This window comes from Anopheles moucheti, chromosome 3 (assembly GCF_943734755.1).
Source record: "Anopheles moucheti chromosome 3, idAnoMoucSN_F20_07, whole genome shotgun sequence".
Lineage (NCBI taxonomy): Eukaryota > Metazoa > Arthropoda > Insecta > Diptera > Culicidae > Anopheles > Anopheles moucheti.
This window is the reverse complement of record NC_069141.1, coordinates 51,682,559-51,703,088: the sequence shown is the minus strand read 5'-3', so window position 1 is coordinate 51,703,088 and position 20,530 is coordinate 51,682,559. Positions and strand designations below refer to the sequence as shown.

The following is a 20,530-nucleotide window of genomic DNA, read 5'->3' as shown; positions in this document are numbered from 1 at the left end:
CGTGTTCTCCGCATTGATACACCATGCGCCATGTCATACATAAAAAGGGTACCTCACGACCGCTGGTGAAAGCGCATTAGTGTGCAGAGCTGATTAAACTTAAGCTTTATCGCACTGCAATTCATGCTCATTTACCAATAATTAGCAAATGATAGTTGCTGGTAATTGTTAACTAATTGCCACCATTTGTCGGCGGTTGTTTAACACCTCCTCGCTCTAAGGCTGTCAATCAGAAATTGTTTACGAACCCGCTTGCATTGGAAGTGATCGACCCGTTGATTATGTTGCCAGTTGTTAACTATCCCACCGGTTCGCTCTAAACGCTTCAAGACCAGAATGGCTTTTATGGCACAGAGAGCATCAACGGTATAATTAGGGGGAAAAATACATTTAATAATCAATGTATATTACAAGGGTCTAATTATATGCGAATTTCAGTTTCAAAACATTTCCTAATTTTAGTAAATTTTCATCAAAATTCTAATAAGTAATGAATGCTTTGTCTGCAATAAATAACGTGCCATGTTTCACACGCGGCACATTCCGGTGAAACAGCATGCCTGTGCGTGTCAATTATAAAAGGCGCACATTCTGTCCACACCTTAACAACACACACCCAAACCCAAACATGTACTGCTTCGGCAAACAGTTCTGCGTGCTGTTTCTGAAAACGTTCCCTACCACCGATCCTTCATGCATGTTTGATGCGCATGAGGTTCCCTTCGCTTCGGTACCCGAAATTCTCACGATCACACGGTGTGCACGAAATAGGCGGAAAACTGCGGTCAGCTATTCGTTTTGATCACTCGATAAACAAATTTTTGGAATGAGCCACAGCCGTGACAAAACTGGATGGGACCTCCCGTGCGTAAAACATTCATTCCGTAAGCGTCCTTCCCCCCACCGAGAGAGGGAGCCTTGGTCCATTCATTGCCGAAAACCGCATATTGATCAGCCCGTCGACGGCCGCATCGAAACGTTCGTGGCTCTGACCAAAAATAAACAAACAAACAAACACAGCGCCGATCGAGTGTTCCGACCCCGGCTCGAACCCGAGCGCTCGTTTGCTGAACGTCCGGCATTTTACGGCACATGACGGAACGGTTATCGGTGGGCTTTATACTCCCAGCGGTTATTGGCTTTCGCCGAAAAGGATTGTTTTCCTTTTTTTTTTTGCTTTATACATATACATTTCCTTTTTTTGGGTTGGGTGGGGAGACATTTTCAAACTTCCGAAACCGATGACAGCGAACGAAGCGGAAACAACGGACACCGTGTATTTATCGCTGTTCACCATATGGTGTCTCAGCGCTCGCCGTAGACAAACGATGGAACATTTCATCGCCTAACGATAATCCGACAGCCTAAGGTAAACGGTCGCCACACTTTTAACCACACAGCCACAAACGCAACCCACACGCACACATAAGCTTACGAGCGCTGCGATTTATTTATTTCCATTGGTTTCGTATTAACACCTTACGCACCATTTCGTGCCTCGATTGATATGTAAGTTAATCTGGTTTTTTTTCTTGTTACGCACAACAAATTGCTCCATTTTGTTCATTTGTAACCTGATCGGGCTGATTATCGGATTTTTTATGCTTCCATATTTTCACGCACCCCGGTTATGATTGTTGTTTACATATTGTTTTTTTATTTACGTAAACCCAGAAAGCACTTGTTCTACAATCATGACTGCCCTGTTTGCCATTTTGCACAAAACTACTAAAATGGTTTGGATTTATAATGAACCACCAGGCGTCTCCATCGATGATGTTCGAACGATGTTGCAACGTGTTGTTAAATATTCACCGAACTGGTTGTGATATTGTGAGTCGTCTAAGCATTTTTTCTTCCCACCTTTTGGTTTGCTACTGTGTTATCATTTGTCAGAAATTAATTGCATTTACATGAGTTCATTTTGCTTAATCCTAAAGTTCATGTAATTACTCTAGATCACTCGTCAAGGTGTTTAGATTTCTCTGACAAGGTTTATAATTCCTGTAACTGTTCCGTGTAAACGATTTCATGTTGCCTTAATTTTTATAGTACGTCAGTAAACAAATTTGAATAATAAAAGTAGGAATATAAATTTTCCAAAACCATTTTTATGAATTCTATTATAAAAATTTTAAATTAATTTGTAAGAGTTTTTCTTCTTTACCAACTCACAACCACAAGAGAGTTTAAGGTCTGGCATTTCTGGCCTTCTTTGATTTCTACATTCGGTATTGATAATCACTACAGCGTATGGGGGGATAGATCCGGATAGGATTTTGGACCAAAAATACCAAATATACCTGACGGATTTGGCTTTACCAACTTTATTTGCGAGAACATTTTCCCATGATCTTGCCTTTATAAGCAACCTGGAATGCAGTTACCCGAATGTTGACCTGTAAGCTAATCGATGGTCCGCATCGTTTGGTCCGTTCCCACGTTCGATGCAACTAAAATGCAAGCCAGCAATTCATATGCTATGTGCTTGCATTTGGGTAAGTCGCTATCACCAAGCGCCCTATCCATGACATGACATTATGTTGCGCAACATAAATGTAAGTTATATATATGTACGAAATTAGAATAAAGAGAATGGATTACTCAATCCTACAGAGGGAGTGATGTTGGATCTGACCACATACAGTGACTCTGAAGGATATCACATCGTTATTCCCTACTCGTTATTTCCTATTCCCTATCCTTACTGCATCTTTTTCTAATAATCAACCACCTAGCGGATGCTATCCCAACGTCGTGATTTCGAATGCTAAGGAAAAACTGATTCACACAAAAACGTTGCTTATGTTTCATTATTGCATCGCACATATGATCACAACAGGCCTCTTCAAGTTTAAAAGGTTAATCATTTTAATTATTTCTTTACGTGCTTTTTTGAGAAATTAACCTATTAGTTTCCCGCCAATCACGGCAATCAAAGGTGTTTTCGATCGCTCGAAAATTAAACATCAATTTCAGATAATATTCATATTCAATTGGTTGACCATTGTATTTGAAAATATACATATATAACATATGTAATTCACTATGTGGACCACCTTCTGTGGTCCTGCGTGGATTTTGAAACCGCCAGACCTTCCTTGTTGGATGCGGCCGGGGATACTCGGAAGGCTCCCGGGTACTCCAATACGCGACATTTTGGGGTGTAGGGACCTCAAGTTTATGAGGCTCATTTACTGCTTTGCGCGAGATATCGGACTTATCCTTTCATTCCTATCCTTAATTTCCATTGTTCCCATATCCCTTCGTAGTCCATCCTTTGGTTTTTGTTGGCTTTGTTGATAATTGTTTTATGTAGTGCCACTTTGAGCCGATGAGGAAACAGTCGCCTTCAAGGACAACGCCAAAACCACTGAAAGGGAGGCAGACTTATAGGTGTATACTTGTAGTCCGTCTAATCCATTTGTTGTCTTGTTTTGTTCCAGTTCCGTTAAGGGTCGGCCAATGTCGAACATAGTAGGTTGTTCCAGTGAAGAGCGACGCAATCGCCCATCAGCCACACCACGTACAATAGATGCAACACATAAACCACTATGCATCACAACAACTAAAACAATAGCCCCGGATCAATACCATTACACAAAACAATAGGACAACAGACATATCACATACAACAACGATAGACAAACGACAAACAACATCAAAATACGCCAACTACCAGTACAACCGAGCATGCCCGGGATAAGGCAAATTGCAAGGAGGAAATGCCTTGTGCCACTTGTTATTATCGCTCAACAAAAGCGGTGTTGAAAATACAGCATTGCCGTCATAATAGAAATTAAATAAAAAAAATAAATAAATAAACATACGTAATATACAGACCATCCTCGATATACGTGGTTCCTTTTATACGCAAATTTGGAATTAGTTAGTCGAAAATTAGTCGAAAATCCTTTTCTTTTACATATAAAAGATTTGCTATCGACCTAAGTACACCTGGGATAAGGAGACCTTTTACCGGACCCTTAAATGTCCTCAAACGAACGCGAATTGTATCTTAAATTAAGTTACCTTTAGTTGTGAGTAATATGGTCTGGCCGTCTTGAATAAAAAATCAATTCTTTTTAATTTATGTTAATTAAAACTAATTAATTTGATCTCCAGAATTGATGAACAAATAATAAGAAACAAATAAGTTAGATCGCTCTGAATTATAAACAATTTTACATCCGAATTCGGCATACGCGGAATCCCAGGAAAGCCTGGGTTATAGCGGTTCGCTGTAATAGTCGGGGATCGGGAACTGCCTATATTATTATTGATACATTGACTGAACATAGAGGCGAATGTAGCTGCCAAGCTTATTGTCTCTATAAAAACAACAACACCATGACTGAAAATAGAGGCGAATGTTATTCAATAATGTATTTATATATTTATTTACTTATTTATTTTATTTATTTATTTCTATTAACTTATTCTAATTGTTCCTTATCATACTTATTAGCACAATTATTTATTGTTTAATTAACTGACGTCACATCGCTTTTTTCACCCTGTTTTCAAATTCTCACTTTGAACTTTAAATTATAAAGCCCTTTTTGTATACTATTTCCCTTAATGTAACAACCACACCAACAACAACTCAACTCATACTAGTGCAACATCCCTGTATCTCCGTGATAACCAAATACAAAAAACTACATATATATCCGTCTCCTGCCTACAGTCGAACATTCCGTCGCCTTGCAGGGGCCACGATATGCATCCTTCCAATGTTAACAAATTGGAACAAGATGCCAGCAGTGGTGCCCAGAAACTAACCTCTTCTCCTTCCTTTTGGAGCTTTCTTTGGACCAACTACAGGCCAACTTTGGCCTCAATACAGGAAAACAAGGGAAACTACAGAGTGGAGCGTAAAGCAAGGGCAAAAATATAGAAAACAAAGGAAGATAGGAAAAGAAATTAAAGGAAAAAGTAAGTCAACCCCACCCAACAATAACACAATCATAAAAAAAGGAAAAATAGAATAAACAAAAGAAGAGAAACAACAACAAGGCGAAAACAACTACATCGATACCTGAAACACCTCAACAACACCTGTACCTGAAATATATAGGAAACATAAAACACAACACATAGGTTTAGAACACATAACAGGTGGGCTGATAATTGTTTGGCCTATGACAGTAAAACACTTTTTTTTGACCAAATTTTTTTTTTGTATTCAACATACGTCCCTTCAAGGATGATTCACCAATTATAGCGGTCTTTCGATACCATTTTTATAGTAATATTTGCACCTTGCCTCAAAAAACGTCTTTGTTTCGGCGATCACCTCTTTATCCGACGAAAATTTCTTCTCAGAGGACATCTTTTTGGGATCTGAGAAATGGAGTTAGTCACTGAGAGCCAGATCTACGAAATACGGTGGGTGGCGAAGAATTTCGTGGCCTATTTCATGAATTTTTGCCATTGTTTTCACTGATTTGTTGCACGGTGCGTTGTCTTGACGAAACAAAACTTTGTTTTCTTCAAATGCGGCCGTTTTTTGGCCATTTCGTCCTTCAATCGCTCCAAAAATTTGATGTAATAGTCGCTGTTAATGGATTTTTTCTTTCTCAAGATAATCGATGAAGATTATTCCTTGCGAATCCCAAAAAATTGACGCCATAACCTTGCCAGCTGATTGTTGCGTTTTCCTCCGCTTTGGAGCAAGTTCATCGCGTCCAGTCCACTCGGATGACTGTCTATTGGACTTTGGAGTAAAATGGAGAAGCCAAAACTCATCCATGGTATCATACTGACGCAAAAACTCCGATTAAATTCGCTTAAACAGCTCCAAACACTGCACCGAATCATCAAATCGTTGTTGTTTTCAGTCAAATGTGTGCTCGCGCGGCAGTCATTTTGCAAAGGGCTATCTCATATCCAAATACTCGTGAACGATATGTCCAACACGTTCCTTATACATCTTTAGGGTGTCAGCTTTCTCGATCAGCTTCACATTATGGGTGTTCTTAATAATTTTGTGATTTTTTTAAATGTTTTCTTCTGTAACCACCTCTTTTGGGCTACCACTGTGTTCACCGTCCTTAGGGCTCATTTTACCACTTTTAAATTTAGCATACCAATATCTGATGGTTGATTTTGGTAGAGCAGAGTCCGAAGACTCTTCATCAAGCCAATTTTTGGCTTTAACTATATGTTCCCCTTCAAAAACTAATATTTTATCATCACGCGAAATTCCTTCTTTTTCCATGATTACTCAAAGCACAAAAGTTGCGTCACACAAAATGCTCTAGCTCATTAGGTTGTGGCCCGAGTGCTGTCAAATTTGGACAGAGTTCGTTTGAAGGTTGGTACAAACGAAATATGATATGGATAAAAATCTTCTAGCGCGATAAATGTGTTAGGCCAAACAATTATCAGCCCACCTGTTAGTTTTAGTACACATAGATGTAGGCAACAACATAATAGATTAAGAAAAAAAAGAAAACAAAAAAAAATAACTATAAAACAAAAAAACAAATAAATAAATAAAAAATATAAAAAGGTCTCAAAAGGAATAGTAATATCACTGAAGAATCCAGATTATGCACAAGGACATCAAGAAAATAGCAGAAGAAGAAACTAACCGGGCACTATAAACAACAGCTACAAAACCAAAACCAGAGCAAAGGATGACAGTCTGCTTCCACAAAAGCGATAGGTCGGCTCTGATTATACCTCCGCTATCGCGGAGAGTATATGAGCTGAACAACAAACTATCAACCTACCAATTAGAAGAAGAAGAGGCGAATGTAGCTGCTCAGCTTAAAGTCTCAATAAAAAGTTTATCCGCCAATCGGGGTTCCTCCAGATAAGTCGAAATACAAGATGCTTCAATGATCCCTATATTCTAATTGATCCCGCAACGAAGGACCTCCCTCAACAAGGGCAGATTTACACTTGCAGGGCTCTAAGCGGAAAAATGTATGGGACAACGCTCTTTTACAACGCTCCAATTGTAGCCATTTGAAGATTTAGCGGATATATCAATTTTTATGAATTCCTTATGATGACAAAACTGGGGCTGAAAATGAAGCTGAAAATGGAAAAATGAAAATGGAAAGCACTAAGCTTTTAGTGAGATAATTTCGATGTAACAATTGGTCACTATCTGAGATTTATGAGTTTGTGAAGTAAAATTATTACTGATAGCAAGATTTATACAACCGAGATGGTGCATCATCTAAACTTAGCTACAGTTAGATTCGAATTTATTTCGTGCATATAAATTAAACAACCTCATCATTTCTTTAATTTCATTTCAGTGCTAAAAGCTTCATCTCGAGAAACTAGGAGAACAATATCAAGCAGAAAGTGAAATGGAAATTTCAAAAGCACTCTTTACATGGTCTATTGTTGTTAACCCAATTTTACAAATTTCGCTTATGTTTAAAATATAATGAGACTCACATTACACAAATTCCCCCATCAGCACAAACACGCCTGCCAAAAAGAGCGCCTTTTCAAACAGCAAACGCTAAAAGCAGTGACGGAGTTACAAGCAACAAAATAAATCTTTCGTCAACTACTCGACGGTGGGGGAACGGATTAAACACACACACACACACTCACAATCACGAAACAGATTTACGTCAACTTCCAGCACAAATCTGATAACACATGGATGCACCGATCATTTCTAGCCACGAATTAAGCTTCCGCACGGCAGGATGAGCAAGTTGGATGACGATGGAGCTGAACAGCTGAATGGGATAACTACTAAGCGCGCACCTCAGGAGATACTCAGAAACGAACGAACGTACGGATACCGCGGCAAACTTTTCAATTAATCCATCTTCTTCAACCTGTCCCACATATCTCACGTGCATCGTTTCTGGATTCGTCCTGGATCCGTGTGCTTACGGTATGTGTGTGTGTATGTGTGTACGGCCGCCTTTTTTGGGCGGCACAAATTTAGCTCCCGGAAACGCACATGTGAACGTGGGCGCGGGGTTTCTTCATCACACAACCAGCTCCATTAAAAGTTTCCCATAACACATACCTTATATGCAGGCAGGATTAGTTTACCCGAACACGAGTAGTTAGTAGTTAACTGGACGCGACAGGCGAAAGCATAATGCCTCGCAGCAGCAACGGTAGCTAAACTCTTCGGGATGAATTCCTTCACATTCTCGGATTACCTTGAGGATTTCTTCACCTGACGTTGGAGGATGAAACGTTCACAAAATGTGGTTCCTGCAGTGAATGAAAAATGAAACGATACTGAAAGAATTAAAAACCAAACTAATTGTATACGATGATAAAGCTAATGCAGTGCTTACCACAACATAATAGGTACTCTTTTTTTGGGAATCGCCTGAAATTCAGAAGGTAATAATAAAACAGTATTGGAATAGCTTATGGAAAATTTAATTTTACCTTAACATATGCAAATTTTGTTGTATTTTGCTAACCCTTATTGTTTCAGAAATCGGGGTGTGGAATTAACCTGTGTAAACTCTTCAATTTTCAAGTCTACAGACTTCAGTAGATTTTGTTATTTAGATAATAATAGCATAACATAAGGTATTTAAAAATCGTCAAAACTCGTAGCTAATTTACTTTTTTCGATGGTTTTTTAATGCTTGATTAATGCTACTTAAAAATTTATAAATTACCAGCTACTATTTATTTTATTTTCATTTTTTTGTCATTTTCTTTTAAATTTGTCTATATGTTTCATATAAGTATTTCTTTTTCCTTTTTTATTGTTATCATAATGCCAATGTCGATTTATTCTCAACAGCAGCTTCACCAACTTATTATTATTAATATCATTTTTAAATTTTACTAACCATCACTATTATTAAAATTGCCATAATGTAGTTACATTCGGCAATAGCAGAGTACACCACACCCAAGAAAGCGTTAGATTCGCAGAAGAACCTATGGATTCACAACTGTACAAAACCTCAAAACCTATGCCGGATAGCTCCTTACCACATTTGCGTCATTGGTAGGCCATTTGGGTCGGTGCTAAACCGCGCTTGCTTGATTTCTTCACGTTGACAATAAACTGATCAGTATCTTCATTCTTCGGATATATCGCCAGTCAAAATAGTGATCGGTTGTACGTCATTGATACTAAATGACTCATGTTCAAACAGCGGCGGATCAAACGGTAGGCGGAGTAGGCCCCTTCTTATTGCGCTTTTCACCTTGTCTCAGTTCAAGTCCCCTCAATGGTCCCTTTCCCTCCTGCATCGTTTTTAAAATTAGAGGCCCCAACTATATTTCCGCACTGGGCCTTCAAGGGGATTGATCCTCCACTGTGTTCAAAGGATCACACGGAATTCTTCGCATTCTAGCCTCGTGGAGTTCAACGTCGTGATATGGCCTACAGGAACCATGATACGCACGTTCAGTATGTACATCTACCTTTACTATTCTTGCAAGCAGTACCGGAACCCTTAAGATGGTCTATATCACATGTTTTTCACACAACAGATTTTGAAGTTTACCAGAGTGTTGAACGCCATGATGCCACTCTGGTTCTCAAATCACACGGCCCAAACCTTCCCAATTTTGCTGATGATATAGAGTTAGTGTTCTGCGGCGGTGTGCGCACACCCGACTGAAATGTGAAGCCTTAATGATTGAATGAAGAATCAATGCGACAAAGACAAAGTACCTGCCTTGCCAGACGTTCTGATCGTGATAAAGACCGACTGAGAAGCACAGTATCAGTTGACGGTGACGAACACTAGGTAGTAGAGGAGTTCTGCTACCTTGGCACGATCATAACTTCAGAGAGGAACCAAAGCACTGATATCCGAAGATACATTGTGAATGGAAATCGTACCTACTATGGGCTGCACAAACTCTTATGATTCAGAAGACTTCAACAAGACAGGAAAAACAGCATAAATCGTACACTGATACGTCCGGAAGTCCTATATGGTATTGAACGATCAAGCTACGATCGCCATTTTGGAACGACTGGTGCTACGAATCAAACTATGGGGGTATTTGTGAAAAGTGCGTATGAAGAAGGAAAACAAACTGCTCGCTAGCTGAGCTAGTTGGCGGAGCAGACATCCTGACGGTGGCCAAGGCCTAAAGGACACGATACCTGGGACACGGACGAACTCATGTCCTACAAGGAAGGTGAACGTCGTTGGGCACGAGGCACTGTCCGGAGTTTGTATGCAGTCAAGGATGGAGGAAAGTAGCCCTTCACCGAGTTTTCTGGAAACAGATTGGTGATCTTGCCATGTCACCACGACGTACCTAGAAGATATAGAGTTAATGAGGCCCAACATGTACGTTCATGCAAGGTGCAGGATTGGAATAACCCCTGTCTGAGAGGCTGGACTTTAGGGAACATGGGAACAAAGGTGGTACAAACTGTAAAAAAAAGCCTAAAATTTAAAGGTTCTAGTTATATTCTAGACGATTGCGGGATCTGCAAAAGGAAATAACTTGATACGTATTAGGCGACAGAAGGTTTGCAGAAGGTTCGGAGTGACATACAGTTGTGAATAGATTTGACAGCAAGGAAAATTTTAATATCATCCGCATAGCAGAGGAATGCGTCAGACGGAAGGACAGAAGCAACATCATTGACAAATAGTACAAATAACAAGGAGCTCAGTACATTAACTTGAGGCACGCATGTGCACAAAATCCCACTTTAACACGGTTACAGCGGTTGTTCAAGAAGAAGCTAATCCAGTTAGCAACGGGTCTGCCGACCTCAGAATTGAATTCTAATTTTTAGAGTAACAGCCAATGCAATAGTCGATCGTACGCCACTTTGAAATAAGTAAATAGTGTGTCAACACGAAATGTGAAAGATAAAAGGTTTGTTACTGTAGATCGCTAAGGTGTTAAACCGTATTGCGGAGGGATAATGGTAGAGAGGGCACATGAAACGATTGCACAATAAACTGTACACTCAAACACTTTGGAGGGAGCACAAAGGGTGGCAATACCGCGGTAATTAGTAACATCATTACAGTTACCCTTTTAAACATTTGGTATTTACCAGTACTGTTTCCAAACACAGGGAAACAAGGACGAACGTAAAGGAAGACAAAAAAATACAGAAAATGGGAGCTAAGACATCACTACAACCTTCAAGAATAGATGCTGTTATACCGCCAGGTCCGGGCGAAAAGGATGATTAGGTATCGCCGCATGAACAATTGAAGTGCTCATCAGCATGATACGACAGTCGAAGGCATTAACACTAGGCACCAGGAGCCGAGGTAGCTGGACTATCCGAAGGAGCATAAACTACACTGCAGTAAATGTTTAGCAAAAAGGGCACTGATTTCTGGGGGGGAAGAGGTAGTTTTGGTCAAAAACATGGTCTTTATTCTTCAGGTTGGTTCAGGTTGGTCTCTCTTCTAAGAGAGAACGCAGGCGCATCTTACGCTCGGGATTTTCCATTTTTTCTGCCTCTTGTCTGTCGCTTTTCTTTTTCCCTAGCGCTATCTGATAAGTCGTTGTGGACCTTTTACTCACTGTCATAATCACACAACCAAACACCATCGGCATTCTTTTCGAGCACTAATCTTTAATCTTTATTATTCACCGATGGACTGTAAAACCTTCTCGGTATCGTAAACGTGTAACATATTAATTTATACTTAACAATGCATTCCATCAGAGCAAACATTTTGCATGCAAACCCCAAGACAGACAGAACGCTAAGTAGGTTGAATGGCAGGTTCGTAAGACATTGATGCGTGTAGTCAATTCCATCGCTGATATACCCGGTTCGAACTTGTCGCCCACGGAGTTGAGCTTGCGACACATACGCGTCAGCGGGTCATGAGAGCCAAATGAGGTCCTGGGATTCGAAATGGCTGGCATTGCCCGAGAACAAAGCGTCCTGGCAGGCACGAACAGATGGACTTTGTTGCATGGACTCGAGACGCGCAAAGGCCCGAATCGAAGAAGGCCACCACAATATACTGGCGTACTTCATCAGTGAACAAACTAATGAACAGTACGACGTCTTGACACATAAAGGGTCCTCAAGCTCACGTTTCATGTTCACGTTTCTAAACAGTGGGTTGCATCTTGCGACAACATGATCAAGCTGTTCATCGAAAGAGAGTCTACTATCAATAGGCACGCCGAGGTCCTTGACGCATTCAGTTCTTCCGAGAATTTGGTCGTTTAGCTCATAACTAAAGAGCACTGATGATCGCAAACGACTGAAGGAGATTCTCCTTCCAACCTTACTGAGTAATAACGATCGGTCAGGTATGATCTGAGACATGTCACAAAAGGCCTTGGTAAGCCTAACCTGTCGAGCTTGGCAAGTAAGCTAATGTGAGACACACTCTCAAAGGCAGCTTTGATGTCCGTATAAATGGCGTCGACTTGCAGTTGCTCATGAATTGCACAAGCTTTGTCGTAGTTGACCTTCTGGGGATGAAACTCCGAAAGGCGTCCGTGATCATATTTCACGTAAGATAATTCGACATGAATTGTGGCGGCCCAGTGGCATGGTGTTAACGATGTTGATCCTCACACGACAGCACCGGGGAAAAACCCATCCGGCCCAATCCCCCCGTACGCAGGACTGTGATTATCCAGCTGCGGGCAAATAAAGTCCCAGAATGGCAGAAATGGCAGACCTCTAGACCCCTTGAAGTTGTTTTGCCGATAAAGAAAAAGAAGAATATAACATAATTTTAAGCAAATCTAAAACCACAAAAACCGGCATCGGTTATAATTATGGCACGCACTGTATATAAAAATTAATTTTAAGGGAATATAAGTAAGGAGCATGGCAATTATTGTAACAAATATTCCCAAATAATCATTGATGTAATGTACCCAAACGATTTAATCTACTCCAGTGCTAACGATGCTATCATTCTAATTCTTTTGTGCAATTACTGTGAAATTAATCGAATTAATTCACATTCCAGCGCCTACCTAATGAGACCAACAACTAAAAAACAATTTTCACCATTCAGCTTTGATTGAACTGTGCGCGTTAATAATGTTGCTTCGTACGCATTGCAGAACCCGCAACCCGAACCCACTTAGCACACACACACACACGGGCAGATAAAATTAAACAACCATCATACCACAACCAGAAAAAAAGAAGGAAGCACAAACAACAAAGCAACCATCGCCAGTTGCCATAAAAAGCAAAACAAACGCACCGCAGCCATAGTTCGCACCGCCAAAAGTGCGTGTATTACATGCCAAATTAAATTTGAATACGGCGCATCATCCATTACCGGGCACTGCCTGCCATGGTGGGGGCCTTCCGAAAATCACGCCATTAAGTACTAAACATGCACTTTATGGCATTCGCACAGTCCATCCGGCATCATCAGGTTGATGGAATGCTGCCGGCAGTCTACAATAAATTTGAAATTCAATTACTCTCTTCCGAGCCGCCCGTCCTCCTCCTTCCCCTACCCAGGCCACCCTCCCAGTCAGCCACCGATCGGTAACCGAAGGCGCCATGATTTATCCTTCCTCGACGCACACACAGCCACGGACCGACCGGAAATGGGCGCTTTACAGTTTCTAATAACGAAACGCTCCCGCCATTTATCGACGGTGCGGTTGTGGTGGTGGTGGAAACCGTTCGCTTTTACAACTCTATCACTTGCACACGCTTTTGAAAAGTCACCCCCCCAAACAACCCGTCAGTGGGACCTTCGATGCGTGGGGCACGCCACCCAAAAATGATTTCACCACTCGTAATCAGCCAGCGGAACGAAATAAGCATTGCCACGATGATAAAGTACTGCATAAATCTTTAACGCGGCTTTTGTTTGCAATGTCTCGCCCCCTGGTTCCGTCCAACCGCCTTTCTGCCCGCCCGTGTGCGGTTAGCTCAATTGCCCAAATTGCTCGAGACAAATATTATCGAGCCGTCCCGGGCGCCACGCACCGACCAAAACGCAAACGTGCGTCCGGCGTTTCCGGGCGGGTGGTTGGTTTTTGTTTTGTTGCGTTTTCTTCGGTACTTGGTCTAATAAATAGCGGGTCCCTTCCGTACCCCACGCTGCGTGTTCCGTACGCCGTGGCACAGAAATTCGGTTTGGCGTTTGTAAATAGGATCATCAACAACAACGCCAACGCCAATGACGACGACGACGACAGTCGCAGTATCACATTTCTTTGGACCCGCAGATACCCGACAGGAACACAGGCCGTATCGATGGGTGCCGCCGGTTGGGCAGTGGCATCATTACTCAAGCTCCACCAAAAATCCACCGACAAAGTGCGACACAGGCAAACCGATGCGACCAACTCTCCGCAATCAAAAGACCAACCATGGCCAATCGTTAGTAATATTGGGGGGTGGGGGATGGGGGTGGCTCACTCCCAACTCCAGCATTAAATACGACCAGGCTGGGCCCAGGCTCCAAACTAATGGGTTTCTATTCGATGCCACACGCACCAAACAACGCAAGGCTCTCTCTCTCTCTCCCTTCTTGTCGCGACAAAGACAACCAAAAAGGGGGGAAATCGGAGGGGGGTGTGAGAAGGAAAACAACGGGTGGCAATAAATAATTTAAATCGGAATTTATGCCAATACAACCTAGTAAATTCGAGCCACTCAGACAACACACCCCCAAGCCCCCCCAAGCGAGTTCGAGGTCTGCCAAACGTCGCTTTTCGCACGCCAAAGAATCAATTCGCCACCGGCCAACCGAGCGCCGGAAGACAAAAAGGGCTAGCCCACTAGCCCAGAGATTTATCCCCGCCCTGATTATTCCCGCCACGGAATTAAAAGAGCATTTGTTTCTGTGCGTGTCCTCTGTCCACGTGCAGCGTGTTAACACGCTAATGCCTCTGTCAGTGGGATCCACTGAGAGGTCCCAGCAGCACCCGCGCCAGCTAGGAAGGATTAGCTTGTGGAGGTAAAACATTGCCCCCGAACATTATTCTCGCCCTGTTTCGCCCGCTGTAACCGGCGAAACCAGCCCAGCGTTGGAGCGATGAATGGGAGAATGAATTGAGTTCCCCGTTGGTTCGCCGTTTGCGTTTGCAAGATTGTGTCGCCCTCCCCCGGTTAGGTGTACACCCCAGCAAACACGAGCAACACGAGACCGAATGTGCAACAAAATACCGTGGCCATTCGATGGGTAAGTCATTTTTTGTGAGCGTTTTATGAGGCTGCCAGAGGAGACGAGAGGACGGATAGTCGCAGTTACGGCTAATTTTCCACCCATTTCCAGTCAACGCGGGCTCGTGCATTATTGTGTTGACGACAGCCGAGCCAAAAGCACCGGAAGCACCCGGATGGCATCGGCATCAACCAATCTCCCCATCGTCAGCGTGGTGGTGCGGTCATTAATTATTCTTTAGTATTCACGGAGCGTAAAATTTAATCCCTTCGCAACATAAATTCTCCACCACCAAGTCAAACGCATCCCGCACCCCTCCCCCGGGGTCCGGTTCCCGGGCATGGCGGTGGAAACCACCTGACGACGGGCGAGGCGAAAGCTTCGACCAAAGTTTTACGGCTACCCTGTTGTTTGTTGATATTCCCTAGGTTTGCTACACCACCTGGTTAGTTGGCAAGGTTCCGAACACACCTAACCGTTTCAGGCAGTCCGTCAGCCGTTTCATCTCATCCCGTCCCCAACCAACGCCTACTGCGCTTGTGAAATTATATTTTATCTCTTATTAAAATTATTACTACCCCATCGAGGACGACAATTTCATTGCAATGCGAGAGGTAATAAATATAATATTCAAAGTACACATTAGACAACGCCAGCTGAGCATCCCGGCGAGACCCCGACGGGGGCTGGATGAGCCACCAAATGCAGCAAATGGTCAAACACCGTTCGGCAGCGTGCGTCGTCTTAGCGCGGCTCCTGGAACGATGGAAGATAACAAAGTGTTGTGATGATTTCGTTTCATTAACTGCGTCTGGCGGTAAACTTTTGAAACTGGAATGGACGATCCTATCGAGATCCCCACGCACGATACAACTAGCGCCGGGATGGATGATGCCCGAAACATTTTCGAAACGTACGTAATGGCTTATTATGGGCAGCTTATTAACAAAATTTACATAATTTTAGCTCACTTTCACTTTACAGCGCGTACGTTTCAATTTTACAAACTCCCACAAACTGAACTTTTAATTGCGCTCACTAATTCCTTTTTCCGTTTACGGTAATTGGTGATATAATGAATCGCTCATTATCCGTTTTCCTCAATATTATCTTGGAGTAACTCATCACCTTCGCGTTGTCATCACCTCTTCCGTGAATTTGTTTGCCTGTTCTAGGTTAAATCTTCTAAGCGGACTAGTAGATGGCGTGGACTTGCTGGCAATAGCGGGAACTTTCACTGGAATCTTCGTTTGAGCTGCATGTAACCAGATTAGGAACTTGGGTAATATTCCTTCAAACTTTCGAAATATCTTGAGAAGCGAGAAGAGATTGTATCCGGCTTTGGCAACCAAGCTCAGCTCGAGTCTCAAATTCTAGATCTTGTAGAATGCTATATTCTTCTAGAAGAAACAATTTTAATTACTATAATTCACTTGCAAAGTTTAACGCTCTATATCTACAAGCCATTTAACCGGGAGAACAGGAGAAGATACGATATTGGGTAGACTTTTATGTTCTGAGGTCGTTCAAATAGGCAGACAAGACAAAGTAAATCTCAATAACTTCAACAAAGCAGCCATGGAAGATGGGAACCATCAATGATCCTCGAGAAACTTGGTAGAACCATGCCATAGAACCACACTTCATAGAAGTTCAAAAGTGGTTTATCGAAATTCAGTTCTACGTTTGATTCCGACATCCGAAGTTTCAACCATTGTGACCATGTCATACAATTCCAAAGATGTTAAGATGTACAATCAATATCTGGGAGACAGTCTGCAACAACATGATGCACATTGGGACTGATCTGTTAGATTTAGTGTCTAGTGCAATCTTGGCGCTATCAAGTATCTAATTCATGCGAGCTCAGGGGACTTAGAACCAAATAAATTTTATAGATGTTTAACTCCTTACACACTAGAGTATATATAACGCAATCTATTATGTCCGTGCAAAGACCTATCTAAGTTTTTATAAAGATCAACTCACAGCAGAGCTCGATGAGCTCCAAAAATATATTTAACAACTTCGAGCAAAATTCCGCTGTAGCAAACATATCTGGCTTGTTGTCGTATTGGACGCATCTGGTCGTTGTGCTTACTCAAGTATCACGACACAAAAATAGTAAATATTGACAACATTAATGGTGGCAGGTGTAATACAGAGATCCTTGATGTACAACATTCTCATCCACATTCACATGCACAGAAATTATGGCTACTCACTATCACCCTTGCGAATAAAACCTCTATACGCCAGCTTGACCATTATCAACTACGAATAAATAGTCTCAAGATAAGTCAGAAACGAGAAGACCTTCCTACGGCTCAAGACTTTCTGAGGTTTTAATGTCCAAACGGGGATCTTGGTGAACAAGAGGTATTTTAAGGTTAACTTCATCTTCAAAGAGACTACAATGAATGCTCAGCTTAACTGTAGGTGATACTGGATGTTAAATATGTTTTGTTCTATAATTTAAGCTCTAGACGTAGAATAATGTTATACACAACATACAATAAGATGAAAAACAATCTCAACCGGCCGATCATGGAGAACCTAACCTCATGAATAGGTTTTACACCAAAAGAAACGATAAGATCCAACTCTCGAAATCATGTAGATCGCCTATAGGAAAACAGGTAATTACAAAGCAATCCAAGCAATAGAAGACGACCGCGCAGTATGGCAAACGTATGTATTTTGATGAGGACGCATTGAGTCTTCTGATTGTAATCCGATTACGATAAACTGGTTCGCGATCCATGAATCCCGCACACTGCACACTGGTTGCTGACAATTCAAAGAAATTACTTCGCAATTCCAATTTGAAGGCTTCGCTCTGCAATAACAAACAATAGGAAAGGAAGGATAAGGAAACAGCACAGCCCAAAACGACTACCGAAATAGAGGGATGTTTTTTTACAACAGTGATATAAATTCATCTAAATGCATTAAAACCAAATAACTCAAACTACTATAATACTAAAGCATGTAATCATTATAGAAACTTCGTAATATTTACCATATCAATTGTACTTAATTAGCTTCGAATAGAAGCTATTTTTTTACAAGATTTGTCATACTAAAGAAAAAGTTCAACGTACAGGTGGATTCTGAAAGGTTCGAAATGCAAAATAATAAACACAGGGTAAATTCGCAAGTACGGTCAAGTCCTTTCTAATGCATATAATAGATAAATCGTATGTCAAAACATCGTTAAGTAAAAAGACAAAAAGGTTCGCAATCCTTTTGTAAATATTGCTTGCAAACGTGTAAATCTGGTAATGTGGCATTAACGAACCGTATTATGTCCAGGGAGCTGCTGGATATTATTTCCTGCTCGAAGAAGAGTCGCTAACTCGAAAATAGATCAAGAATACTTCTTTTCGTGTAAATGGGCCTAAAAACTGTTTCTGATAGTTTAAACAGTACTCCTTTAAAGCTATCCCCTGCTAAACTGTAAATGCAAATCATCTGGACTTACATTCTGTAAATCTCTCGGCCTTTTCGTCCTAACTTCCATCCTCCGTCTCACGCAAATGGTGGTGCATCTTAACCCGAACATCCGACAGGAGGGATTTCATCTGCTTGTATTTGCCCGTCGAGTTGGGTAAATTCTCGAAATGTATCACATCGCTAACACCTTTCGAAAACGCTTCTCCGCTCGGTAACGTACTGTACGGTGTGAACGCACTCAGAATCGGAGTACCAAGTGACATTCGCTTCAAGCCTACGTTCGCTGGTTCGTCAATGTACGGTACTTTGTTCATCGCTATCTCGCCGAGATCAAACGTTTCCGGTTCGGGCGGTCGTTCCGATGGCCCAGATGTGGGTGTGCTACCGTTCGGTGGAGACGGTGGCTTCGATGGAGGTACCGGTGGTGGAAGCATAGATGATGCACACGGTGGCTCCATCGGGACGGATAACGTGTCCATCGAGGTATTTGCTTCAGTCGCGAGTCTCTCCGCCAGCAGTATGTCATTCATAAAGGAACAGTCTTCGGTTGCAGTGGAACTGTTAGCCAACTCTTCCACAAGTCGATTCTGTTTTTCCTGCAAATCGGCCAAAGTGGGCGATGGAGGGGCGGGTTCCGGAACGGGTGGTTGTGTATCCTGTGAGGTAAAGAAACAGTTAACAAATTGACAAGATTGTTGTGCTATTTCTTATGAAAAGCATTACAATACTAACATCCAATGTGATCACCTCCACAGGATTCTCCACCAAAATGACACTTTCGTCCACGGCAGCCGTTCGCTGATTTGATTCATTGTCAGACGATAGTTCCCCATCCTCTAGCTCTTCCTGTTTCGGAACTTCCGGCGGAATTTCAGGACTACCTTCCATCGCATCCATGTCGATGATTTCCGTGTTTGCGGTACAATCATTAACACTTTCCGCGCCCGGTTCGACCGATAGCTTCATTTTCTTTCTACGGTAGCCTCCGACCAACGTGCCCTCTAGACGACGAATCATGTTGTCGCGTCCTAATTCTTCGGTGTAAGGTGGCATATTGAAGAACTTGGAATCGTCAAACATCTCCGTAGGGGGTGGCTCATTAAACCCGGGATAGGCAATTATTTTGCGCACATCGTACTTCATACGCGCATTGTCCACCTCGCCATCGCTGTCATCCGAGTCCTGCACGGCGTCACCGTTCGAGCCGAACAGCTGCAAACCGGAATGTGTAATTTTTGCATCCTCATGCCATCCCGGCGGATAACCATACACGCGCATCTTGTACACGTGCAGTGGAAGATCGCGGGGCCCTAGACCAAGAGCGTTACGCAGCTCCAAGCTTAATGTGCCGGGCACAAAATGCCCGTACCGCTGTTCCTGGTCTACGTGGTAGCGATCGGTCTTTTTCTGAAACTCTTCCTTCTTCTGGCGGATCCGCGTATAATTTCGTGGCTCCTTGCAGTCTTTCAGTGCATGCTCACCCTCACAGTTCCAGCAGGTTTGCTTCGCTTTTGGCCGCTTCGATAGGGAGCTGGAAGCTGTTGGCGGTGTCTGCCCATCGTATACTTTGTTTAGCGATTTTTTGTAACTCGGTATCGGACCATCGTTCTTTTTATTCTTCATGGGTGTGGAGTCAATGACGAACAGCGAGTCGACAGCGTCCGTGTCCGCCGGTGCAATCGTTTCATTAATCTCCATCGAGCAGCCATCTTTACCCGGCTTTATCGTAACCGGTTGGTTCGGTAGGTGTTCTTGAAAGACTGCTTGTAATGCAGTTGATATTGCTTTTTGTAGCTTCTGATACACTTCGTGCGTTTTGAAGTGAATCTTTACGAGCGGTGCGTTACCGCTTGTTTCGGAGTTCGTCAGGTCTACATTATCGTCATCAATACAAACTACTGAAACGTTTGTTTCGACAAACTCGATGTCGCTGTCGTTTTCAATTCCTCGCCCTTTTGAACTAGAATGCAGGCTATTTGAATTTTCGTTCATGGTAAAAATGT

The 20,530-nt window shown here is 42.3% G+C and overlaps 1 protein-coding gene across 1 annotated transcript; it reads right to left on the bottom strand.

Moving 5' to 3' along the window:
* Window positions 1-18,232: 18,232 nt before the first annotated feature.
* LOC128303694 (zinc finger CCHC domain-containing protein 8 homolog) lies at window positions 18,233-20,526 on the bottom strand. Its single transcript, XM_053040740.1, has 2 exons — window positions 19,260-20,526; window positions 18,233-19,183 (listed from the first exon to the last, which is right to left on the bottom strand). Exons 1-2 carry the CDS (start codon window positions 20,517-20,519, stop codon window positions 18,584-18,586), a joined length of 1,860 nt encoding a protein of 619 aa, XP_052896700.1. The 5' UTR covers window positions 20,520-20,526; the 3' UTR covers window positions 18,233-18,583.
* Window positions 20,527-20,530: the final 4 nt, after the last annotated feature.